At 47.7% G+C, this 22,890-nt stretch overlaps 1 protein-coding gene across 1 annotated transcript in view; it reads right to left on the bottom strand.

The window, feature by feature from the left end:
- Positions 1-20,407, bottom strand: part of GRIN2A (glutamate ionotropic receptor NMDA type subunit 2A) — a 350,699-nt gene extending 330,292 nt beyond the window's left edge. The window contains exons 1-3 of the mRNA XM_074322871.2: positions 19,566-20,407; positions 18,786-18,976; positions 16,943-17,374 (exon numbers count right to left, since the gene is read on the bottom strand). Of these exons, the coding sequence (XP_074178972.2) occupies positions 16,943-17,356 (414 nt within the window). The 5' untranslated portion in view covers positions 17,357-17,374; positions 18,786-18,976; positions 19,566-20,407. The remainder of the gene's footprint in view (positions 1-16,942; positions 17,375-18,785; positions 18,977-19,565) is intronic.
- Positions 20,408-22,890: the final 2,483 nt, after the last annotated feature.

The following is a 22,890-nucleotide window of genomic DNA, read 5'->3' as shown; positions in this document are numbered from 1 at the left end:
ACACCTTTCTAACATTTGCTAATCTCCTTTTTAAGGAGAGTGTAATATGCTAAGCGTTAGCAGAAAATCGCAGCTAGCTGCGTTTTAATGATGCTATTGTGTTTCCTCTTTTTATTTTTCGAGATTTGTTTTTAATCGGTGTGATTCTGTTTGTTCGTTAGTTTACTGTTGCCATCTATTTATGGCAAGGGAAACTGCATTCTATTTTTGATAGTGATATAGCATTTCCTTTTAAAATACATTATTTTCTTTTAAAGTGTAAAGAAAAGCATTGTGGAAAAAAAATTTAAAAAGATCAGTCCCCAACAAGTGAAACCTAGTATTACCATATGACCCAGCAATTCCACTCCTGGGTATCTACCCAAAAGAACTGAAAAGAAGTGTTCAGAAAGAAAAAAAAATGTATGCAAATGTTCACAGCAGCATTATTTACAATAGCCAAAAGGTAGAGACAACACAAATGTGCATCAGTGGGTGACTGGGTAAACTAAATGTGGCGTGTTCCCACAATGGAATATTACTCAGCCATCGCAAGGAATGAAGCACCAATGCCTGTCATAACATGGATGAACCTTGAAAAATTTATGCTAAATGAAAGACGTGAGACACAAAAGATCACATATTATATGATTCCATTCCACCTGGAATTGGTAAATCCATACAGACAGAAAGATTAGTGGCTGCCAGAGCTGAGGGAGGAGGGAATGGGGGGGTGATGGCTTCATGGTTGTGGGGTCTCCATTTAGAGTGAAAAAGACGTTCTGGAACTAAGTAAAGGCAATGGTCACCCAACACCGTGAATGCACTAAACACCACTGAATTGTTCACTTTAAAATGGTTAAAATGGCAAATATGATATTATGTCTACCACAATTTTTTCTAAAAAAGCAGTCAAAAGGGACAAAAAAATTTGTGACGGTCTTATGATAACACCTGAAGAAACTGTTGTGGTGAAAACAAACACAGACTCGGGAGTCAGGAGACCTGAGTTCAAGTTCTAAGTCTGTTACCTACTAGCTGTGTGACCAAGAGCCAGTGTCTGTGACCCTCTGGCTTCACTTTCCTTCTCTGCAGTGAAGGTGCTGCTCCTTCACTCCCTGCCAGTGACATGGGGCCTCCCACGTGGCAGCTCAGCATATGTCCACCCTTCCTTTCCCTTCTGAGTGTGGAGACGCGACGAGCAGGAACATCAGTGACAGAGAGAGGAAAGCCAGGATGGGGACGCATCAGAAGGCAACAAGCCGGGGCAGGTTCAGTCAGAGGTGCTCAGGGCTCACTGCACAGCTCGTCCTACTTTACGGCACGGGGGGAAGTACGGCGAGCGGCTAGGGGGTGGGGAGGGACCCAGGGCCAGAGGTGGGGACAAAGGTACAGATGGTGAAGGCAACTGCACAGCTCCGGCTAAGAAGGACCACAGCTGGAGAAGTGCAGCTACGAGGGATGCTCTGAGGAAAGCCCTGACTCACCTGGACAGGGGCACAGGTCCCACCACGCAGGTAGAGGGCGGGTCATCATCAGACAAGCCCGAGTGACTCCTGAGCGCCAAGAAGCAGTGGACCCCTTACCAAGGTGTGGACCTTAGCCCAACCCAATTTACGGATAAGGAAAGGTGAGGCCCAGAAGAGAAAGGGAGGAAGAAGACACACATATGATACATGTGCTACTTCTACATATGTGAACATACATTTATTGTCTGTATTTTTCCCTTCGACAGGGAAGAGTACTGAAGCTCAGATTAGATTAGGTCTGCCTAACTCAAAGCTCCAAATTTTTCCAACACAACCTGCTCTTCTCATTGCACAGAACTCACCCAAAGAAAGAAAGGTGTTAAAGCTGGAAAAAAGATTAACCCACCCTGCTCACATGCAAATGAGAAAACTGAGGTCCAGAGATTGCTGGGCCTGCCCACCACCTTCACCCTATTAACATGGTGAAGGAACTAAACTCGTTGGCACAATCTTGCCACGTCCCCTATGGTGAGACAGTGATAACGGCCCCTGTGGTCCGAACAATAATATCCAGCTCCTGATCCCCAGAATTTGTAAATGTTACTTTAAGTGGCAACAGGGATTTTGTAGGTGTGATTAAATTAAGGACCTTGAGCTGGGGATATTATCCTGGATGCTTGGGTGGGTCTTAAATGTGCTCGCAAGGATCCTTCCAGGACGTGTGACAACTGAAGGACAATGGTACACAGCTGGCTTTGAAGATGGAGGAAAGGGTCACAACCCACGGGATGCAGCTCTTGAAGCTGCTGAAGACGAGGATGCGCCTCCAGAGGTAGCAGGGCCTGCCGATGCCTGGGTTTGGGCACAGGGAACCTGAATTCAGATGTCTGCCCTCTGGAGCTGCCAGAGAGTGAAAGTGTGGTGTTTTCAGACACCAAGTTTGTGACAATTTGTTACAGCAGCTGTGGGAAAGGAACACAGTCCTGGACCCAGCCTTTTCTACCAACCCAGTCTTTTATTTAAACATCTACTGAGTACCTACTCCGTTCAAAACAGGGTTCTGGGAGCTGGGAATTGGGAAACGTGGGGTCCTAAACGTCAATGGGACACAGGCTCCACAAACTCAGCCAGTTGGAACACACGCCACACCGGGCGGTGGACCAAGGGAAGGCGAGCTGGGAAGGGGACATGGATGTGATGAAGCCTGGATTTAGCTTCCAAATTCTGCCCCAGTCAGGACACCACACAAGGCATCGGGAACAAGAGAAGGCTGCATGAAGGGGGGCCTCATTAGAACGTATATTCTAAACAGGACTCCTAGTAACAGGGAGAGTCAGACATCCATCTAGATCATTCCTATGGTCCCGATGTGGCTGACGGTTCATATTAAGAGGCTGAGGTATTGTCGGGGAACACAGCCTTTTGTGGGTGCTGCTGAAGCAGAGATTTCAGCTGCTTTAATGAATTCTTCCAACCCGTTGCACAAACCTAAGTCAGCCACACAAGTTAACAGATTCGTATAAGAAATAAAATTTGATCTCTATGTATTTTGGAGAAATGCCCAAATGAACAGAAAGCTCTTTATTCATTTATTCTTCCTCTTTTCCCTGCCTCGGGGAAGGGAAATCCTGAATTTCTTGACCCTTTTTTCCCATCCAGGTCCAAGAGTGATGGGGAAACTGTTGGCAAAGAAATTGGTGGAGGCGCATTAGTTGCTCAGACAACTCCCCGTAAGGCCTTGTGTGAGCTTCAGGAATCATCCTTCTCAAAACAATATTAAGCACCTCTGCGCACAAGCGCCTGTGCCTTCTGCAATGTGCTCGGTGCTCAAACTGCCGCAGGTTCCTCAGCTGCCGGAGAAGCCACCAAAAAGTGCTGAGATCCCCGTACACCACTTGGTCTTGACAGCAGCCTCCCAACAGGGGAGTGGGTTAGTCCGCTGGGTGCTGGCTGAAGAGGCAAGAACATCCACTGACACTTGTCTACATGTAGCAGTGTCTGGAGACACTGTGTGTTATCACAACTGGGGGCGTGGGGGAGGGGGTGCCACTGACATCTAGCCGGTAGAGGCTAGGGATGTCGCTAAACATCCTACGCTGCACAGAACGGTCCCCACAACAAAGGATTCTCCAGCCAGGATGTCTGTAGAGCCGACTTCGAGAAACCCTGCCCAAGAGCCAAACTAGCGGGGTTCAAATCCCGGCTCTACCATTTACCATTTGTGTGAATTCAGACATACGTCTTAAGTTCTCTGGGCCTCCATTTCTTCATCTGTAAAATGGGGATAATAATGAAACCTACTTCCTCCTGCTGTTGTGAAGATGAGAAGTGTTAACACATAGAACCTATTAGTCTGAGAACAGTGCTAGTTGCATAGTATGTTCCATGTCACATGCCAAGCACTGTGCTATACACTTTTCACAGATACTTACTGATTTTTACAGCAACCTTGCAAGATTGACATTACTACTAACCCATTTTATAGATGGGGAAGTCGAGGCTCAGAATGATTACGTGACTTGCCCAAGGACACCGAGCTAGGAAGTCGAGGAGGCAGGTTTTGCGTTGTCTGGATTTAAAGCATGCACTCTCAGAGGGTTCTCAGACAGAGGCCTGCAGGCCCAGCAGTCCACACATGCAGAATAAACAGGGGAGAACTCCCTACAGCATTACTTTTGCTTGACTATTTGGTGAAGGGAAAAGTGGACACATCTACCTGAGAAGTCATCTTTTATACCGACACAGTTACATGATCAGATGGGATGTACCCTCTGCATGAGCTCTTAAGGTCAAGTCCAGAGAGGAGGCCACGGGGGCACAGCCTGACCCACAGCACAAGTTTATCAGACGCTCCCCCGTGCTGGTTTCCTATGGCTGCTATAACGAATTACCACATCTTCACCCTGCTTTCGCTTTTCTAGAGGAAGGAGAAACCCATGACTTCCCATCCTGACCATTCACACGAAGCCTGTGAGACAAGTACACCTCAAAACCACTAGGGTACGGTTCTCTACCGCCTCCTGGCCAATCCTAATAGTCAAGTCCCACAGAACGATTTTCTGCTGGGAAATTTTACATTTTAAAGCAAGTCTTGAAGTAACATTGATGTAGACACAACCTGTTGAGCAATGCCTGGTGACTAAGAATGAATAACCATAGCTCCCTGCCAGGTTTCAAAATATTTATTATTTTTTAGAAATTCAAATTATTTCACTGTACTTTATATTGGAATCCATCATTTTCTGAGATTTTCCATTTGCACAGGGAGAAATATCGAAGAGGTTAAAATATGCAACACCTAGGAAATATAAAAGTGTGACTAAATTAAAATAGATTCCACAGCAGGTGCCATAAAACAAAGATGCAAATTAAAACAATGAAAAAACATTTTCAATGAACCAGTTAGAAAAATTTTTGTTTCCAGGGCTGGCCAGAATTCAGCGACAGAGGTACTTTATTTTAACACATTGGAAGTGTCCAGTGTCCCAATCTTTCTGGAAACAAATTAGCAGTATGCATTAAGAAGCTTAAAATTCTTTATGTCCAATGACCCAGTAAGTTCAGCCATAGGGCTCAATTTAAAACCTATAATCCACAATTCAGACATTTCATTATGAAAATGTTCACTGAGGTGTTGTTTTTAATAGTAACAAATTTGAAAAATCGAAATTGTCAAGTAAATCGTGATGTAGCACATAAAATGCTTACAAATAATTTGTAATGTTTATGATAAAATGTTAAGTAAAGCTACGTGTAAAATTATATTATCAATATTTATACACGTATTTGTATATAAGGCATGGAAAAGACTAGAAGGAAATACATCAAGGTTGTCTGTGGATAGTGAGATCAAAGGTGATTTTGATTTTCTTTATACTTCTCTGAATCTCATTAATCCTCTAAAGTGTGCATTTGTTACATTACTTTTATATTAGCTGAAGTTACTTTTGTAACAGTCCTTAAAATCCTTATCTTCTTGAGATATATGCTGATATAGTTATAATGACGTATTTATACTATGCATATTTATACTGACGTATTAATAGATGAAATATAATGATGTCTTAGATTTGCTTTAAAATGATCCAAAAATGATCGGGGGCGGGGGGGGTAAAGAGAGGGTAAGAAGACTGGTGAAGTTATAGGTGAAACAAGAATGGTCATATGTTAACAGCTGTTGGAGCTGAGTAATGGGTGTATGAGAGCCCATCAGACTAGTCTCTCCACTGCGGTATGTGTTTGACATTTTCCATGATAAAAGGATTTCTTTGAAAGCTTCCAAACAGTTTTAAAAAAGAAAAAAGAAGAAGAAGAAGAAAAAGAAAACGAATGTCAATTAACCAAGACAAAACCAACAGCAATTAACTAAAGTGCAATCTGACCAAACCTGCCATTTTCAAACTCCTGCTGGTGGAAGCCACACCCCTCCCGCAGCTCCAAAGCCACGGCCAGCCTGTCATTTTGTACCACTTGGCACCCTCTTCCCGTGGTCCTGGCTCTATTCACCCAAGTAAACCAATCCTGTGTTTCCTCAGCCCTACAAGTATCTTTGCTGGAAAACAATTCATCTGGAAAACACGTAGCTTTTTTCAGCCCTAGGACCAACAGACATGGAGGACAATATGGATTTCCAATGCCTCGCCCTCTTTCTGGCTAGACTTTTCCAATTTGGAAGAGATGAGAGAGCAGGAGACATTCAGCTATCTATGACAACAAAACAGAAATCAGCAAAAAGCTCAATGTTTTGACTGTGAGAACTGCCTTCCAGAGGAAAACTCAGGAACGATCAAAACAACACTCAAGCCTGGCAGCCTTGAGGAGCACGGGCAGAGCAGCGAGAGGCCTGGGCGCGAGCCCATCTCCTGCTCTCTGCAGCTCACCCTGCACTGTGCTGGATGCAGCCTGCAGGGGCGGACACTCCAAAGGAAGGTAGGCTGGCCTCTTCTGGGTCAGGAGCGCTCCAACTCCACGCTGGATCCCAGCCCTCCAGGGCGGCTCCTCTGCCCAACTCCCCACCCTCAGGCCTCCCAATGAGGGGCCCCTCCTTTTCCCCACAGCCCTCCAGACCACTCCAGGCAGAGATGCACCACTCTGGGCTTTACCTGCAAGTTGCCAACGAGACTCTGAGTTACTTCAAAGCAAATCATTTGATCACAGATAAAGCTACAGAACATTTTGGCCCAGATATAGGTTGAATAAATGTTTGAAGAATGAACATATTAACAACCCAATAAATGAACGCATTCCAAGGCAATCTATGAATGGGTTTCAGAGGGTCTGTGAGCCCCTAAAATTGCACATACTATTGAATGCATGCTTATGAGTGTACACTTCTCTGGGGAGAGTCCATCGCTTTTATTAGCGTATAAAGTAATCATGACTTTCCCCCAAATTAGCTTAAATTCCTTGGGTGAGTATATGGGCCTAGCTTTGAGGAACAAGTGATTTTCAGAACTGACCTTATATTCTAGAATGAGTCTTTGTTTTGTTTTGAGAAAACAGGCACAGCTGGGGACCAGCAGAAAAATCATTAACCTCTTTCAAGTCAGTGAGATTTAAAAGAGGACTGAGGTTCTTGTAACATGCCAACTTCAACAAAAATTACAAATAGAAACAAAGTACCATTGCAACTTAATATTTTATTTTATTTGGGTAACATGGTCACTTCCGTGGAGAGGAATGTGTGTCTGAGCATATATTCTTTCTCTGAATGCTGTATTGTATTATTGAGATTTTTTTTTTTTTTTACTCTGCACATGATTACCTATCTCAAATAAATAATTAGAAAGAACATATTCATTTCCATCATATGGAACATTGTAAAATGTGGAGAGATAAAGCATTTGAAAAGTAATTTCGGGTTTTGTTTTTCCCTGAGAGACGTGAGGAGAAAATAGGAGAAATAGATAAACAATAGAAATGTGAGAATAAGACCCAGAGCTGTTTCTGCCATAAGCAAATATTCAACACACAGGGGAGTCCAACGGGCTAAAAAGAATAATTCGACAACTGAAATATCTGAGAGGGTTCTAGCTATCTCTTTAGAATATAAAAGCATTAGTATTATAATAAGATGTGCAAAAATATGAGTATACTTCACCAGGGGTGCAACTGCAAACACTTCCCATTTGGAGATCATTGGTAATTATTCCAAACATTGTTTTCTGTAGAACTGCTCCTTAGCCAAAAACATTTCCACTAGTAAATATGGTGTCGGCTGACCTACTTATGTTTATATTTATATGTGTATGTGTGAGTTGATATATACATAGGTTTTCTGCTTTTCAAATCTCATCTCCCCTTCAGGATGATACCAAGTCCTTTGGGGATTACAGGTGATAACGCAGGGCTCATCAATTCCTCCCCCACGCCAGGCAAATTTAAACTGAATTACTCATACACTCGCAGAAAGTGAGGATGTTGGTTTTCAGCCAAATCCAAGGGCCTAAAGTACCAGGACTGGGGGATTAAAAAAAAAAAAAAATGCCAGGATTTGAGAGGTGCAGAGTCTCTGAGTTAAGGACCTAGAGATGGCCCAGTCCAATCTTGCCAAAGTGAGTCCATCTCTCCAGCCTGTCCCGACAGATGAGCTCAGTCACAACTGACAAACACCTCTTAGTCTGTGAGACACCACAGTCTTCTATTAGATACCAAATCTCCAAAGCATATGCCTCATATCAAGATGAATCTTTCTATAATTTCATCCTCTGGACTCAGTTCTGTCCCCAAAATAAACAACAGAAACAATTAAGACTAAACCTTCCTTTGCCTCACAGCCCGACGGGGTAGTTGATCCCATCTTTCAAATTCTCTCTGAGATTTCTCCAGACCGAACTTCGCTCAGTATTTCTTCTGAGATTCTCATCGTATGTCACTGAGATCCTACGCAATGCTGGAGGCCCTTCCTCTGGACACACTGCTGTTTTTCAATATCCTTCTTGAAATATTACCCCCCAAAATGAAGTCAAGTCTACAGAGAATGGTGTTGCTGAAGGCATCGTCAGTTGTACCATTTGGCCAACACTCTGACACCCCTGCTAACAGAAGCAAATTCTGCCTCAGGGGCAAATATCCATGCTTAGAGAAGAATCTTGAGTGCTATTCTCTACCAGCGACGTTCAAGGGGTGGCATGTGACCCAGCTCTGGCCAATGAAATATAAGGGAAGTCTACTCGCATGAAAGGATAGAGTGGCTAGAAGAAAGCTTCTTTTCTCCCTCTTCTCTTCCTGTTTTGAAAGCTGGCATGTGAAGATGTGATGGCTGGCACAGAAGCAGCCATCTTGTGAGCCAGAAGCTGAGGAAAGCAAAATAGAAGAATGGAAAGGACCTGAGTCCTTGATGGATTATTGGGTCACTGAACCAGACCTGAAGCCCTCTGTTAAAAAAAAGAATTAAATAGCTTAATGGTTGAAGCCACCTAAAGCACGCCTAACAACATACAAGTTATAATGGAGATATCAGCACTCCTGATTTGGACATTATATTTCTAGAAATGTGGCCTTCGCTTTTTTAAGAGCTATTATCACTACCTAGAATCTGCCGAGCACCTGGTCCATGCAAAACAAACAAGCAAATAAACTAATAAAAACCCTATGATTGGGGACCCCAATCTCAAACGCTAGCCGAGACCGCACAACTAACGTAAATGTGTGAATTTGGCTGGATGTAAAATAACAGGGAGTGAGGTGGCCTGTAGTGAACTTGAAAGTGCAGGCCTCATCTGAAGACATTAAAATTCAAGCAGGTTAAGTATTATGCTAGTAAATAAAATATTAATGCAGCTGTGAGCCAGATTTAGCCGGTAGGCCACAAGTTCATGACCTTTGCAAAAATCATTCTCAAGTGAGTGGGAAAGCCACGTCCCCCTGCCCTTCCTGCAAGAGTGTAAATTCTTCTTAAACCCGCCAGTGCGGTCTGTGGTATGGGTTCATCATTTCAATCTGGAAAGGCAGTTTTACATTTGAATTCCAGCATCCTACATCTTCATCATTTTAGTGAGGACAACCAAAATATTAACATCAAAACCTGTTGTCTCTCTTGAATCAAAGCCCCTTCCCTAAACCAACTGGATTCAGAATCATTCATTGGAAACGTCAATAAAATACGAGAAGAATAAGCCCCCCAAAGACCTGGCTTCTGGGTGTGTGACTCAACAAATCACTGCAAAAATCTGCACCTTTATTTCCTCGCCTGAACACGGGGATTCTTTAATCAAATATATTTGTGGACGCCAGGTTCCCCAGGCCATCACTGAGTTACTTAATCCTTGGCAGAGATAAAATGAGAAACTATGTATGTCCATACCCTGAAGCCCTAACTAAGCCAGGTGCAAACACAGGATCCAATTGGTGGAGTTATTTACTGCAAAGGTCACTGAGACAGTCTCCTCTTCTAGTCCCTTTCACATTAGCCACAATTAATCCTCAGTTCGCCAGGATAATGCTCATGACAAGTCCTAAGAACTCAAAGGAAGCTTCTGGTTGTGCCAGTTAAGAAAACAGGAGTCATTTCATCTTGGGCTGTCCACACCTAAGGTTTCTGGGGGGTTCATTCCATTTCTTGCAGAGGATACCCTCATATCACCATATCTTTTTTTTTTCACCATTTTTTCTGGTTATTCAAAGTGCATGTACATTGGAGAAAAATAAAAACTACAAAATATAGACACAATAACATAGCACTCCTGTAGTAAGTATTTATTATGAGCCAAGCACTGAGCAACGTACTTTATATCTATTTTCTCATTGAAACCTTACAACTCTATGAAATAGATACTATTATTGTTCCCATTTTAAAGATGAAGACACTGAGGCTCAGAACCGTTAAGGAACGTTCCCATGATCACCCAGCTGGTGAGTGATGGAGCCTGAATTTAAACCCAGACACTCCGACTCAAGGTTCAACTTATTAGCCATGTTCCAATGACATTTTAAAAACAGAATGAAAACAGGCATGAGTTTACCACGTAAAGATAACCACTGCTGACCCTTCGGTATGTTTCTCGCCAGTCTTTTCCTGAAGGCCATACAGTTTTCAGAGCCAGAAGGGGCCTTAGATTAACGATGGCGGCAGTGGACATAGCAGTGCAGTCACACGCACACCATGAATTTGCCACCTAGTACCAAGGAGCAGCCCGTGGAGAAGGAGACGGAGGAGGAGGAGGAGGAGGCAGAGGCGGCCTGGGAAAGGCGCTCCTAACAAAGACCAGCTGTTTCCTTCACCGACATCGGGGATCTCAGACCCCAGCGCCTTCAGGACAAGGTCAGCACATAAATGAGTACAGTGGGCAAGGTGGGCAAGGTGAAGCCTGCAGGAGGAGGCGCTGCCCTGCCTGGGGGAGGGGTGCTCGCATTCCCCAGCCTGGAAAAGGCGCCGCCAGGCAAAGTGGCCCCCTGTAACCAGGCCTTCTGATGGTCTCAAAGAAACATCACATTTGATTTTTTTTTTAAAGTGATGTCTCCTAAGTTTAAAACACTGGCAACTAATTCAAATTTGAAAACTAAGGGGGCGTGCAGGACAGACAAAACACACTCGTTAACAACATCATAACTTCTCCTTGTCATGATACGGCCTTACGAGAAGCCATCAGCTCTTTATTCCAAACCCAAGATTCTATTTTAATCTCGCCCCTCCCCTCCCCTCCGCTCTCCTCTCCTCTCCTCCTCCCTCCCCTTCTCCTCTCCTTTCCCCCTTCCCACCTTTCCCTCCACCTAGAGAAGCATTTTCCACATGATGTTACCAGGGAGAAGATGAACAGCTACCAAGGGTCCAGGAGATCACCGGTGACCCTGGGGGCCATCTGGAGAGTGAGTCATGCCTCTGGGTGATACCTGTTGCTCTCCCATGACTTACGTGAGGAGGAGTGGATGACGGCATCTGACATGCCTCATCGGGGAGGCTAAAGATAGGCCTCCCCACTCAGGAACTACCTGGTGCCTCCGCAGCAGGAGCTGCGTGGGCTCCACCAATATTCCGGAGTGAGTGTCTGCCCTCTCTGTAAGCTCTGCGTTTAAAGGAAGGCCCCTCACTCACAAGCGAACTCCAGAGCTGCCAGGCTCCAAGGGCACCAGCTTCCACCCACTGCTGATGAGCTGTTATTATGCAGCAGTGTCACAGGGGCCTTTGGGATAGAACCCCCAATTTCTGGTAACCCCCGGGATGGCTGGTAATGATCTGCCCACTAGAGAGAAGAGATCTGGCACACACATGAAATCAGTCAGCATTTAGGGGACAAACACTGCATGGAAGGCCCGGAACCACAGTGGTACGTGCGCCCCGGAACCAAGGACTTGCTTCATTCAATCAACAAACATCTACAAAAGGCAAGAGCAGCACAAGGTGCCAAAAAGGCCACACACGTGGACTGGAAATTAAACTTACTAAAGAGACAAAAACAGAAGGCTATTTACAATAGTTGTGGTGTAAACAGACGACGCTGCAGCCACTTACAATCATATTTAAGTCTATTTAATGAGAAGGGGACATTCCAAGAATATATAATCAAGTCTGAAAACAAATCAAAGCTGTGAAATATCACTGAGTCAAAATCAAAGTGAATGTACTCAGGAACCTCACGCTTCTGCTTCTAAAACATGGAATTTAGAGACAAATCTTCAGATATTTTAAAATTTACATAGTACTGCTTAGAAATAAGAAAAAGGGAATCACAGATCAAAACTAGAGAGGACTCCCTAAAAACAAATGAATCAAAAGATGGGACTCTACATTTCAAGTAGGAATCAAAGCCACCTGGTCCCTGGGGCGAGGAGTCCTATGTGAGCCATGGGAACAGACGTCCCAATACCCACCTACGGGATAAGGGGGAAACTGGACCCAGAACCAAACAATTAGCTGTGAATGGGGCCGGAACACCTGCACCATCCTCCGTGAGTCACGGCCAAATAGGATGCCCGTCTGCGTCAAGAAGCCAAAACGAAGTCACCTACATGAGATGGGACCCAAGCCTGAGCCAACCATAGGGTATGTACAGAAGGAACAGAGCTGAGCTGCCCACGTGAGCTCTGGTTTAAAAGCACGTAGCCTTACAGAGAGAGGGCAGAAGAAATCATAATACTGCCTTGAAAATCAGTTCACAAAGAAAAATTAAGGAATATAGGAGGACATGCAATGATCAGACTCTGCAAAATGGGAGAATTCATACCTGAAGAAAGAAAGATGCTAGAGCAATGAGAAAAGGACTTTATAATAAGTTGTTTTTTTTAATCCTCAAAGGGACAAAGGAGGGATTTACATTTACAAAGAAGAGCTGTTTTATTTTTCATAAAACAAGAAAAAGCAGGAAGGTACGAAAAGGGACCAATTATTTATCCTGGAAATAAAATGAACCATTGTTGAAATTAAAAACACTTAGGCAAGATAACAGATTAGACACAAATGAAAAGAGCTGGTTAACAGGAATATAAAATTGAGGAAACAACAACAAAAAAAATTTAAATAAAAAATTTTTAAAAATACAAAATTGAGGAAACCTTCCCGAACATAGCACAGAGAAAAAAATGAGGAAAACAATGTCTAAGATACATGGAGAATTGGCTGAGAACCCACATATGGAGAGAACAGAGATACTGTTGGAGCCGAAACATCCAACAGATAATGGCTGAGATTTTTCCAGAATTGAAGAAAAATTGGGATCTTCTAAGAAAGCCCACAAACTGCAAAGTACAGTAAACAAAGCCATGCAGACAGTATGATCCTGAAGTTATAACTAAATAAATAAAGCTCAGAAGAAAATAGACCCAAGTGTCAACAGCGGTTACTACTGGTGATAGGATTTAGAGAGAGATTTTTATTGTCTTCTTTAAACTTTAATGTACTTTCTAAGTGCTCTGCAATGAAAAGACTTCGTTTTTATCAACTGTCTGCAGAGAGGGAGTATTTGTTATTTCAAATATACATATACACATAAACACACTTCAAAAGAAAATCTGTCCTCAAGTAACTTACACTCTAGTAGAGGAGACGAGGTATGTATAGAAATACCATATAAAGCAAAACCCACGCAGTAATCCCGATGGCTAAATGTAGCTAAAATCTCAGGCTTGCCTTTCTCCCATGGAGCAGTTGGGAATAAGGGAGAACCAGGAGGAGGAGGTGAGGCCACTGAGCACAAATGCAAAGTTCTGGTGCATGTACTTGATTTACGAGGGGCTGGTACTGCAACCGGAGTGTGTTCTGTTTGGACAGGATCAAATGGATGGCCAAACCAAGAGAAGACTAGAATTTATCTGCATCAAGTACGATTTTCACCTCTAAATTAATTATATCTCATGACCACCCACTGATAGAAGCAAAAATTAACATCACTGCAAGTTAAATAACACCACAAAAATCTGTCACTTAACACATTTCAATTATTATAGAGCTTTGTTCTTGTTCTTTCTTTCAAGGGCCAATTAGACGGAGGGAAAGGTAAGAACGGGAGGAGGGGTGTTCGATTAACTGATAACCACATTAAAACTTCCATCCTTATCCACAGGGCACTATCACGTTACCAAGTTAGAAGTGAAAACACAGGTCTGTTCGGGACTTTATCAAATGAACCTCATCTTCGGGGAAAACAGAGAAGCCTGGTCCGTGTGGGGAGACTCAGGTGTTGTGGCTCTAACACCACTGGCTCAACCCGGCAAGCACAGTGGAGTTTTAGGCAACGTCCCATGGCTGCTTCTTCAGAGCCAAACAAACTGCACTCAGCGTTCAGCTCCAAGAGAAACAGGTGGCAAAGGCACTAGCCAACTTGATGTGTTACCAATGGAAGCAAGGGCCATTCGCATCTCAGACAATCTCTTTCCTTTTTTGACACATGCGGGTTTTTCAAAATACCACCCTGTAACCCAACTCCTTTCAACGTCCCTGCCTATCCCATCCGTGGGGCCCAACACACGCCCCGACATTACCTCCTCTGACTTCTTGGAGCCCTTGCCATCAAGACCACCTCGGAAAGCCCCAGGAATAAAGAGGCGCATCCAATTTCCTTCACCATGTTTGAGCCAATGAACACTTTCATTCTTCTCCTCGCCATCCCCTCTTACATCTTTCTCTAGTCTTGACTTCTCCGAAATGTCCTTCCTCATCTTCCTCTTGCTGTTTCCTGATTCCCTTTTACGTCTTTACTCTGAAGCGGGGTCACGCTCCTGTCCAGTCCCCGGAAGGCAGTTTCATTCTCCAGGAGAGGAGGACGCTTCCAGCCATACGCCCTGGACTTCTCAAAATTCCCTTTCTAACATCCCCTGAAGGGAGGAGCAGCTGCTGGTCTAGTAGGTCAGGCCTGCCGTTCACAGCGGGCAGGGTCACTGCACATCAAGGGGGTGCTGGACCAGGAGCCCTTTCTGAGTAGATGAGTAGGTGGGAGAGTGCCTGAGCCACACGCCCACCAGCTCGAACCTCCCGGCCTGAGCCTCAAGCCACCTTCTCCAACTCAGTTTTACCAGATTTCACCACTGACGGCGCTGGGCCCTAGGTAATCCAGAAATGTCACTTTCAATATGGCTACTGTTTTCCGTGTGTCGCTCCTTCGCTCAAAACTTCGGAAGGGAAGCCAGATCGGTGGTAATATTTAGATCCTAGAATCACACTCCAAACCCCGTGCTGTTCTCCTCCTTCCTGCCTTCAGCAGAAGGCCAGTCACTCCTGCTGCACAAGCCCCCTAGGCTCTCATGTGCTGTCCCTCTCCATGGCTCAGAACCTCCCATAAGATGAGATTGATTCCTTGACCCTCCCGAAGATGGGACGACAAAGTGAAAGGACAGGCTTGACTTTGGTGCAATGTGAGATCACAGCTTGGGACCAGAAAACCAGAGATCTAGTTCCATCACCCACTGTGTGATCTTGACCCAGTCTTTCAGTGTCCTAGGCCTCGGTCACTTCATCTGAAAGTCAAAGGATGCTCTTGCAGACTCCATCTAATTCTGAAATGGTCCATACACTGGTGGCAGGGCACAGCTGTTCCCCACTTTGTTCGTCCCAGATATGAGCCCCCACAAACTGAGAGGCAGCTGAGAAAATGCTCAACGACACACAGGAATTCTGCTAGGCTGCAAACCATTTAAAATGAATGTTTAATAAGATACTGCATCAGTTGTGTACTTCAGCTGAATGTGCTGCAGCCCAGGAGACCTGAAAGAATTAATACGGTTCCCAAAGGGGCTGGTGGGAATTGCTGAGGCAGAGGCAGAATCTGATTTGATGAATATAAAAGTGCTTTGAGAGCATCAGGAGGAAAAGGCTCTGACAAATGTCTGCTTGCTCCATTAGGATGTCTCCCGCTACCTAAGAAACATGCTCCAAGAAGGTCTCAGGACAGGGGACCATGACACACAGTACACTGACCCTTTCCTCCCCTTCTCGACTCCCCAGTCCCTTCCTGGGGCTTAGGCAAAGGTCCAGTGCACCCACAACTCTAATCTTTCCCTTTTTTCTCACTCCTCTCTTTGCTTCTTCCTTCTCTCCTGCTGACCTTCTTCCATCCCTCCACTTCTGCGCAATTCTCAAAACAGGCCCTCATAGGTAAGGGGGGAGGAGGCCTCTAGAAAAGGGTAAACGGAGTCTAATATTTGGTGATGGAAAGAGAACTGACTCTGGGTGATGAACACACAATGAGAGATATAGACAATGTATTACAGAATTGTACACCTGAAATCTATGTAACTTTACTAACAATTGTCACCCCCAAAATCTCCCCTCTTCTCCCAACCAACACTCCCAGCTGGTCCACAGAAAGACCCTCCCTCTCATTCTAAGCCAAGAAATTTAGAAATACCTACCTTCATTCTGACACTCTCAAATGTCAGTACCAAAATCCATCCCTGGGCACCAACCCCACCATCTGAGGTCCTTGGAAAGCTGGCCAGTCCCACCCCACGTAGGAAAAGGCCATGCCATCCAAGCTCTGCGTCCGAAGTCAGTTCTCTCCAGTCACACCCACTCCCTTTGAGGAACACACTCTTGTAGCCTTTAGCCCAGAGCTTCTCAAACTTTCCACCCCTCTTGCCTGAACTGCTGAGACTATGTGGAAGCATGACATTTCTCTACCCTGTTGTGCTTTACCTAAAAACTTTGCATTTTGCTCCATAACATACACACATTTCATCTTTTTCTAAAATAGTTTTGGTTACCGCAAGAGAAAAATGGACATTTCCCACAAAACAATCAGGTAAAATTGATATTATAGGAATATATTATTTCAAGTGACCCTGGGCTTGCCTGTGCAAGCGTTTCACCACCCCATCACACTTCTGTGTTTGCCAACTTCTTCCTGGCACACCCAAGTTGCCTCTGAGTACCCCACTTTCAGATCCAAGGCAAAAAGTACTTCCAGTCATTTCTGGTTTGGAAAGGCAGGACCTGGTTCTCACCAGGGCCAGTGGCGGTCCCTTTCACATGGAGACAGATGCCAGGGCCTCCCAAAGACCTTTCGTGGCCACCGTATCACCGGCACACTTCGGAGTCCTGGCCGCCCATCACCTCCCGGCCTTACCTTGTCAGCCATGATCATAGACGCGCCGCCGTGGATGCCAAGGATGGGGATGAAAGTCTGCGAGGAGATAAAATCCAGCATCTGGGCCACGGCCTCCTGGTCAGTGTCGTCCCCAAACACCAGGCCGTGGATGCGTGCCCCGGACATGAGGTCGCACACATGCGTGATGAGGCTCTTGGGGTCGGTGCGGTTCATCAACAGCGCTACCACGTTCACGTCCAGCGCCAGCCCCGCCGCTTGCTCCGGGCCCCACAGATTTCGCAGTTCGCGCTCCGTCACGTCGTGGCTGTGGCCCAGCAACACCGCAATGTTCAGCGCCGGGGGACCCTTCTCCGCCGCCGTGCCCTGCGCCGGCCGGCGCCAGACCAGAAGTGCCGGCAGCAGCAGCAGGGTCCAATAGCCCAATCTGCCCATAGTCGCCACTTGCGGTCCCTGCAAGGTGGAGAGGGAGCGTCAGGTAAAAGGGATTCCCGACCCAGCCCCTCGCTCCAAGAGCCAGGTAGAGGGCCCATCCCCAGGGCGAGCTGCCAGGGTCACCGACTCCATTCCCCATCCTCCGACGGCATCCACATCCCTCACCCATCTCCAACGCAATGCACAACTCCCATCCGAGCTAACTCTCCATCCCTAGCTATAAATCCATGTTCGCAACCAGCCTCTTCATCCTCTGTCTCCAACCTGTTCTCCATGCCCAACTCTGCCCACATCTCCCACTGCGTCCCCCAAGTTAGCTGCAGACCACCGCCCCTGAACGTAGGTGCCCAGAGCAAACCCTCCACCCACCCCAGCTAACGCAGACCAAGTTACCGACCCCGCCCCCTGTTCACGAGGAGCGAACTACGGACGAGCCCCGGCGTGCGGAGGCGGCGCAGCCACAAGGCAGCCCAGCGCCCGCGCCGCCGCCGGGTGAGTTGATGGACCCCGCCCCCTGCGAACGCGCGGTGTGCTGCACAGACATGGCTCCCCGCCGCACCGCAGACCCCGTTCCTCTCCTGCAAGGTACGCCCCAAGCGCATGGGAGCGAGGACACTCGCTTGTGCGCCCCAGGCTCTGGGGTGTATGGGGGAACTTAGGGCCCACCCCACCTAGCTCCGAGGGGCCCTGAAGCGATTTCCACTCAACTGCAAGTGGCCCCAGCACGTGTGCGTTCATACACACGCACATATGCATACATACACACACACACACACACACACACACACACACACATACACCCTCTTTCACGCGCGCCGTGTGCACTGCAGAATTCTGGAGGCGCGTCCCCCGGGGGACCAGTGCGTGGGAGCTGGCAAAGAACGTGCGTGGGGGGAAAAGGTAGGCTCCCAAGAAGCTCTCCGACCCCCAGAACTGCATAGCCCTTCCCCAGGCTTTCCACTTAAGGTCCTGTTATCAAGTCTCAGGTACACGTGGCAGTGGGTTGCACACGTTCACAGGCACGCGCGCACTTCTGCGCACAACCGCAGGCCGCCGAAGCGGTGCCCATGGCCATTCGGAGTCCGCATAGGTGCTAAGGCGGTGCACACACATGTACCACGCCAGGTGCACAGCCGCGCGTGCCTGCAAATACCAGGACAGTCGTGCACGCGTGCACAGGCGCGCGCCCCTCGGGCCGGTTGCCGCCAGAGCCAAGGGAAGTTGGGGCGAACTCACGGCGGCTTCGGCGCTCTTCAAGTGAGCATTACGGGGCTGCAGCGCCCCCTGGTGGTTCTCCCGCGCCTCGCTACCGATACTCCCTCTCCCGTTTTCTCTCTCCCTCTCTCCCTGGGTCCCTCTCCCGCTCTCCCTCCGGTCGAGTCTTCCTCCTACCCTGCCCACCGAGCCCAGGTCTCCCGCGGAGACGTACCTGTAGCCAGAGAAGGTCGAGGATGCAGTGGGGCGCGCTGCGCGCACAAGCATCTCGGCCGCCTCAGCAGCCACCGGGTTTAGCGGGTTCCCGCATGCTGCGGCCCCCGCGCGTTCCCCTGGCTGTCCCGCGCTGTCCGCATCGCCCCCACGGGGGGCGGCTATCCCAGCCGGAGGCTCTGCAGAAGGGCTCTACGGGAGCGGAGAAGAGACAGAGAAGCAGGGTCAGCCCACCAGCCAGGGAAGCAGGATTGGGGGTGGGGGGCAGGCTGCAGTCTGCAATGCTCACAGCCCCTCTGTGCGAGGGGGGCTCGACCGGAGCGGGGGAGCTGAAGCTCCGCACCCAGACGCTCCTAGTGCGGATCCTCAGACCCTATGGCCCATACGGAGAGCTCCGCTCCAGGGCGCACGGGAGAACCAGAGCCCCAGGTTGGCCACCCACCAGAAGCTAACTGGGCACCTCCACCCTCACCCCCTACCACCTCCCCAGCGCCGGCTGCTGGGAGTTGTGAGGCCAGGAGCTGCTGAGAGAAGGGGGTAGGGAGAGAAAAGGGGAGGGAAGGGAGGGTTGAGGGGTGGGGGCTGGCTGAGTTTGCGATGAGCCGGCAGAAGAGGGGGAGGGAAGGACTCGGGCTCCTCTGGTCCCGGATCCCCAAGGGAGGCGCGATCATTCCCACGCAACGACCCTCTTGCGGTCCAGCCTTCACCTCCTAGCCAGGCCTTTCACCGTCCTCTTCCCAAAGGGGCCGCCCCAGGCCCCGCGTCCCACGCCACCACTCACCGCAGCCTCTCTCCACATAGTTCTCAGCAGTGGCCGCTCCTGGTCATCTCCAGGGCTGATGGCTGCGGCCGCGACTCTCAGCGCTCACCTGGCCCCATGCTCCAGCTAAGCCCTCGGCGCCTCCCTCCAAGAGCCAGAGCTCGGCTTCCTACCCCACTCCCAACAGCAGCTGCCCGGTCCTCTAAACGCACCCGAGAGCCCTCTACGCAGCCCAGGTTTGGGCTGGTGTGAGGGCGAGTGTGTGTGTGTGAGTGAGTGTGGGAGCGCGCGCGCTTGTAGCCGGGGATCCCCGCGGTCCCCGGCCGAGAGGCGCGGGCGGGGAAAGGCAGCTCCCTCCCGGCCCTTCGCTGCGGGGCCAGCTCCGCACGGCGTTCAGCTCCCCCACGTCCTGGTGGGAGTCCCAAGAGCGCCTGACCACCCTGGTTCACAGCACTGGCAAAGCCGGGCTCCCGAGGCGTGCTTCTGCTGCGGTTGCCTCGGAGGAAGAGGAGGAGGAAGGCAGGGGCGCCCCCACGCCAACTTAGGGACTTGTTCTCAGTCTGCGAAACGCAGCAGCCCCCGCGAAAGCTGGAGAGGTTTGGAGCTCCAGCAGGCGAAAGCGTCTCCCGCCCGCAGCTGCTCTCCCCGGAGGCGGGCCAAAGCAGACCCCGCAGTCCCTGGGCGGAGGCGCAGAGCGCGGCCACCCGCTCCCAGAGCGCACGGTGGTGACAAGGCCAGGATAGGTGGCTGACTGGCGGCGGGGGCGCCTGCGTCCGCTGTTCGTGGTGCTGAAACCACGCTCTCCGCCCGCTCCCCGGCGTCTAGTGCGGCTGAAGAAATCAATTATTCAGAGCTCTGCTACTGCTTCCTCCTCCCCCAGTGCCTCACTCTGGGTGCAGCAGTCCCCCCTCCACGCACAACCACGCTGACATGCTGACACACACACACACACACACACACACACACACACACAATTTGCTCCAATGCTTCTCCCTGTGCCTCGCCACCCCCGTATGGGAAGCCACTTGTCTGATCTTAGAGAGCCAGAATCCTAAAAGTAAAGACATTTTTACATTCCCCACTCGCTTCGTTCTTGTTTTCTAAGTTATACCAAACAAAAGTCGCCCTGAGGCCGACACTTCTAAGCTACCAGTAGGGGCGAGACAGAGAGCATGGGACTGCTTGGGTGTGTGGGGCCTGGCTAGGTTGAATTGTAGCAACTGGGCTTGACAAACATCATCAAGGGAGGACCACTGCCCCCTTTACACTAAGCTGCATCTCTCCTTCCAACACCTATCTCCACTTTTCTCCGCTCAGGCCCTGGAAGGAAAGAGGCCTTAAATTGGAAAAGGTTTTGCGATCAGTGTTCTTGCATCCTCCACTTACCAGCCTGATAGCACCTTTGGGCCCATAATTTATCTTCCCTTTTTGATTGCTAACCTGGAAAATGGGGAGGTAAGTTAAAAAAAATACCTACTTCTCAGGGTTATTTTGTAAAGAAAATGACAGTGTTGGTAAGGGAGCCAACAAGGTCCAGCATATAGTAGGTGCTCAGTACATATGAAGTTCCTACAAGGTGGCCTAGCAGGGAAGGGATTCCTCCAGGAATGCAGATAAGGCTACTGAAATGGAGACAGGAAAGAGACACAGTTCCCGGGCATCTGTGGGTTTATTATGAAGTTGGTTGTCGTATGTTAAGTTCTCTAGGGTTTTATCATCGAAAAGACAGAGAAAAGGTGGGAGAACTGTGGGCGGTAAATGAAAACGGGGTGTTCTGTGATATAAGGTAGAGAACAGGGAAGTGTTCCATTTCTTGAGGATCTAACTGGGCTGAGCTGGCTTAAGCCCTTCCCTTGTGGGGGAGATGGTCATTTCTTGGATATGGGCACAGGTACAGGACCCTAATTTGGGGATTCATAGGGAAGTTAGGCTGAGTATTTAAATAAGGTATAAATTATATACATTAAAATGTGCATCGCCTAAGGATTCAGTTCAGGTTCTGAAACAGTATGCGTCTGTGTAGACCACCACCCAAAACAAGATATAGAATATTTTCATCACCCCCAGAAAGTACATTTGTGTCCTTTTGTGATTAATCCCACTTCCCTCCAGGAGAAATTATAATTTTGACTTCTAACACCATATACTAGCTTCGCTTATGCTGAAACGTCATATAAATAGAATTCTACATTGGGTATTTTGTTGGCGACTGGCTTTTTGTCCCTTAATCTAATGTCTGGGAGAATCATCCATGTTGCTACAAGTAACAACAGTTTTTCTTTTTTATTGCTGATTGGCTTCCCATTGTGTGAATAAACCACACTCTATGCATCCCGTCTCCTATTGATGGACATGTGGGTGGTATCTGTGGAGCTTTTCAAAATACAGATGCCTGGACCGACTTTAGATCTTTTCCATCCAAATCTCCAGTGGGCCAAGCATGTTTATTGGTGTTAATTCCATTCTGAGATACCCTGGTTAATAGCCACTGCACCTTCATTCTTGTATATCTATACTGACCCTGGAAATAGTCTCTGATGAAAACAAAACTATAGATATGGAGTTTGAAGTTATCTATGACCAGACTTGTGGAAAGATACATCAAACAGGTGTGGCCTCTTTTAAACAGAGAAAGAAGGAACAGTCTGTCTCTGAAGACAGACACAGGTAGCTGGAGTTTCCCCAGGCTCGACGTGTCCCCAGTGTGGAGAACCATTAGGGGCGGGGACCTAAAACTCCATCACACATGTGGAGACTCTACAGCGCATGAGTTACTGTGACAACTTTACCCCATGCTGTGCTGGAAAGCTAGTCCCTCCACACAGTTTAGGATGCTGAGCGGGATATTGCTACTCAAGAATTTCAAGTGGAAAACCTTCGTAAGACTACGAAGTCCGCTGATTAAGTTTGCAAACTTGTTACAAGGCTGTTGCTAAACGTTTTTGAGATCAGAGGGATTATTCATTATGAATTTGCACCAACTGGACAAACAGTTAACCAAGTTTACTATTTGGAAGTGCTGAAAAGGCTGCATGAAAAAGTTAGATGACCTGAACTTTTCACCAACAATTCATGGCTCTTGCATCACGACAATGTACCAGCTCACACGGCACTGTCTGTGAGGGAATTTTTAGCCAGTAAACAAACACCTGTATTGGAACACCCTCCCTACTCACCTGATCTGGCCCCCAGTGACTTCTTTCTTTACCCGAAGATAAAGGAAATACTGAAAGGAAGACATTTTGATGACATTCAGGACATCAAGGGTAATACAACAACAGGTCTGATGGTCATTCCAGAAAAAGAGTTCCAATATTGCTTTGAAGGGTGGATTAGGTGCTGGTGT

Source organism: Rhinolophus sinicus, chromosome 10 (genome assembly GCF_057876585.1).
Source record: "Rhinolophus sinicus isolate RSI-liver-muscle chromosome 10, RSI-T2T, whole genome shotgun sequence".
Lineage (NCBI taxonomy): Eukaryota > Metazoa > Chordata > Mammalia > Chiroptera > Rhinolophidae > Rhinolophus > Rhinolophus sinicus.
The sequence above is the reverse complement of the archived record's forward strand: the minus strand, read 5'-3'. Positions and strand labels throughout refer to the sequence as shown.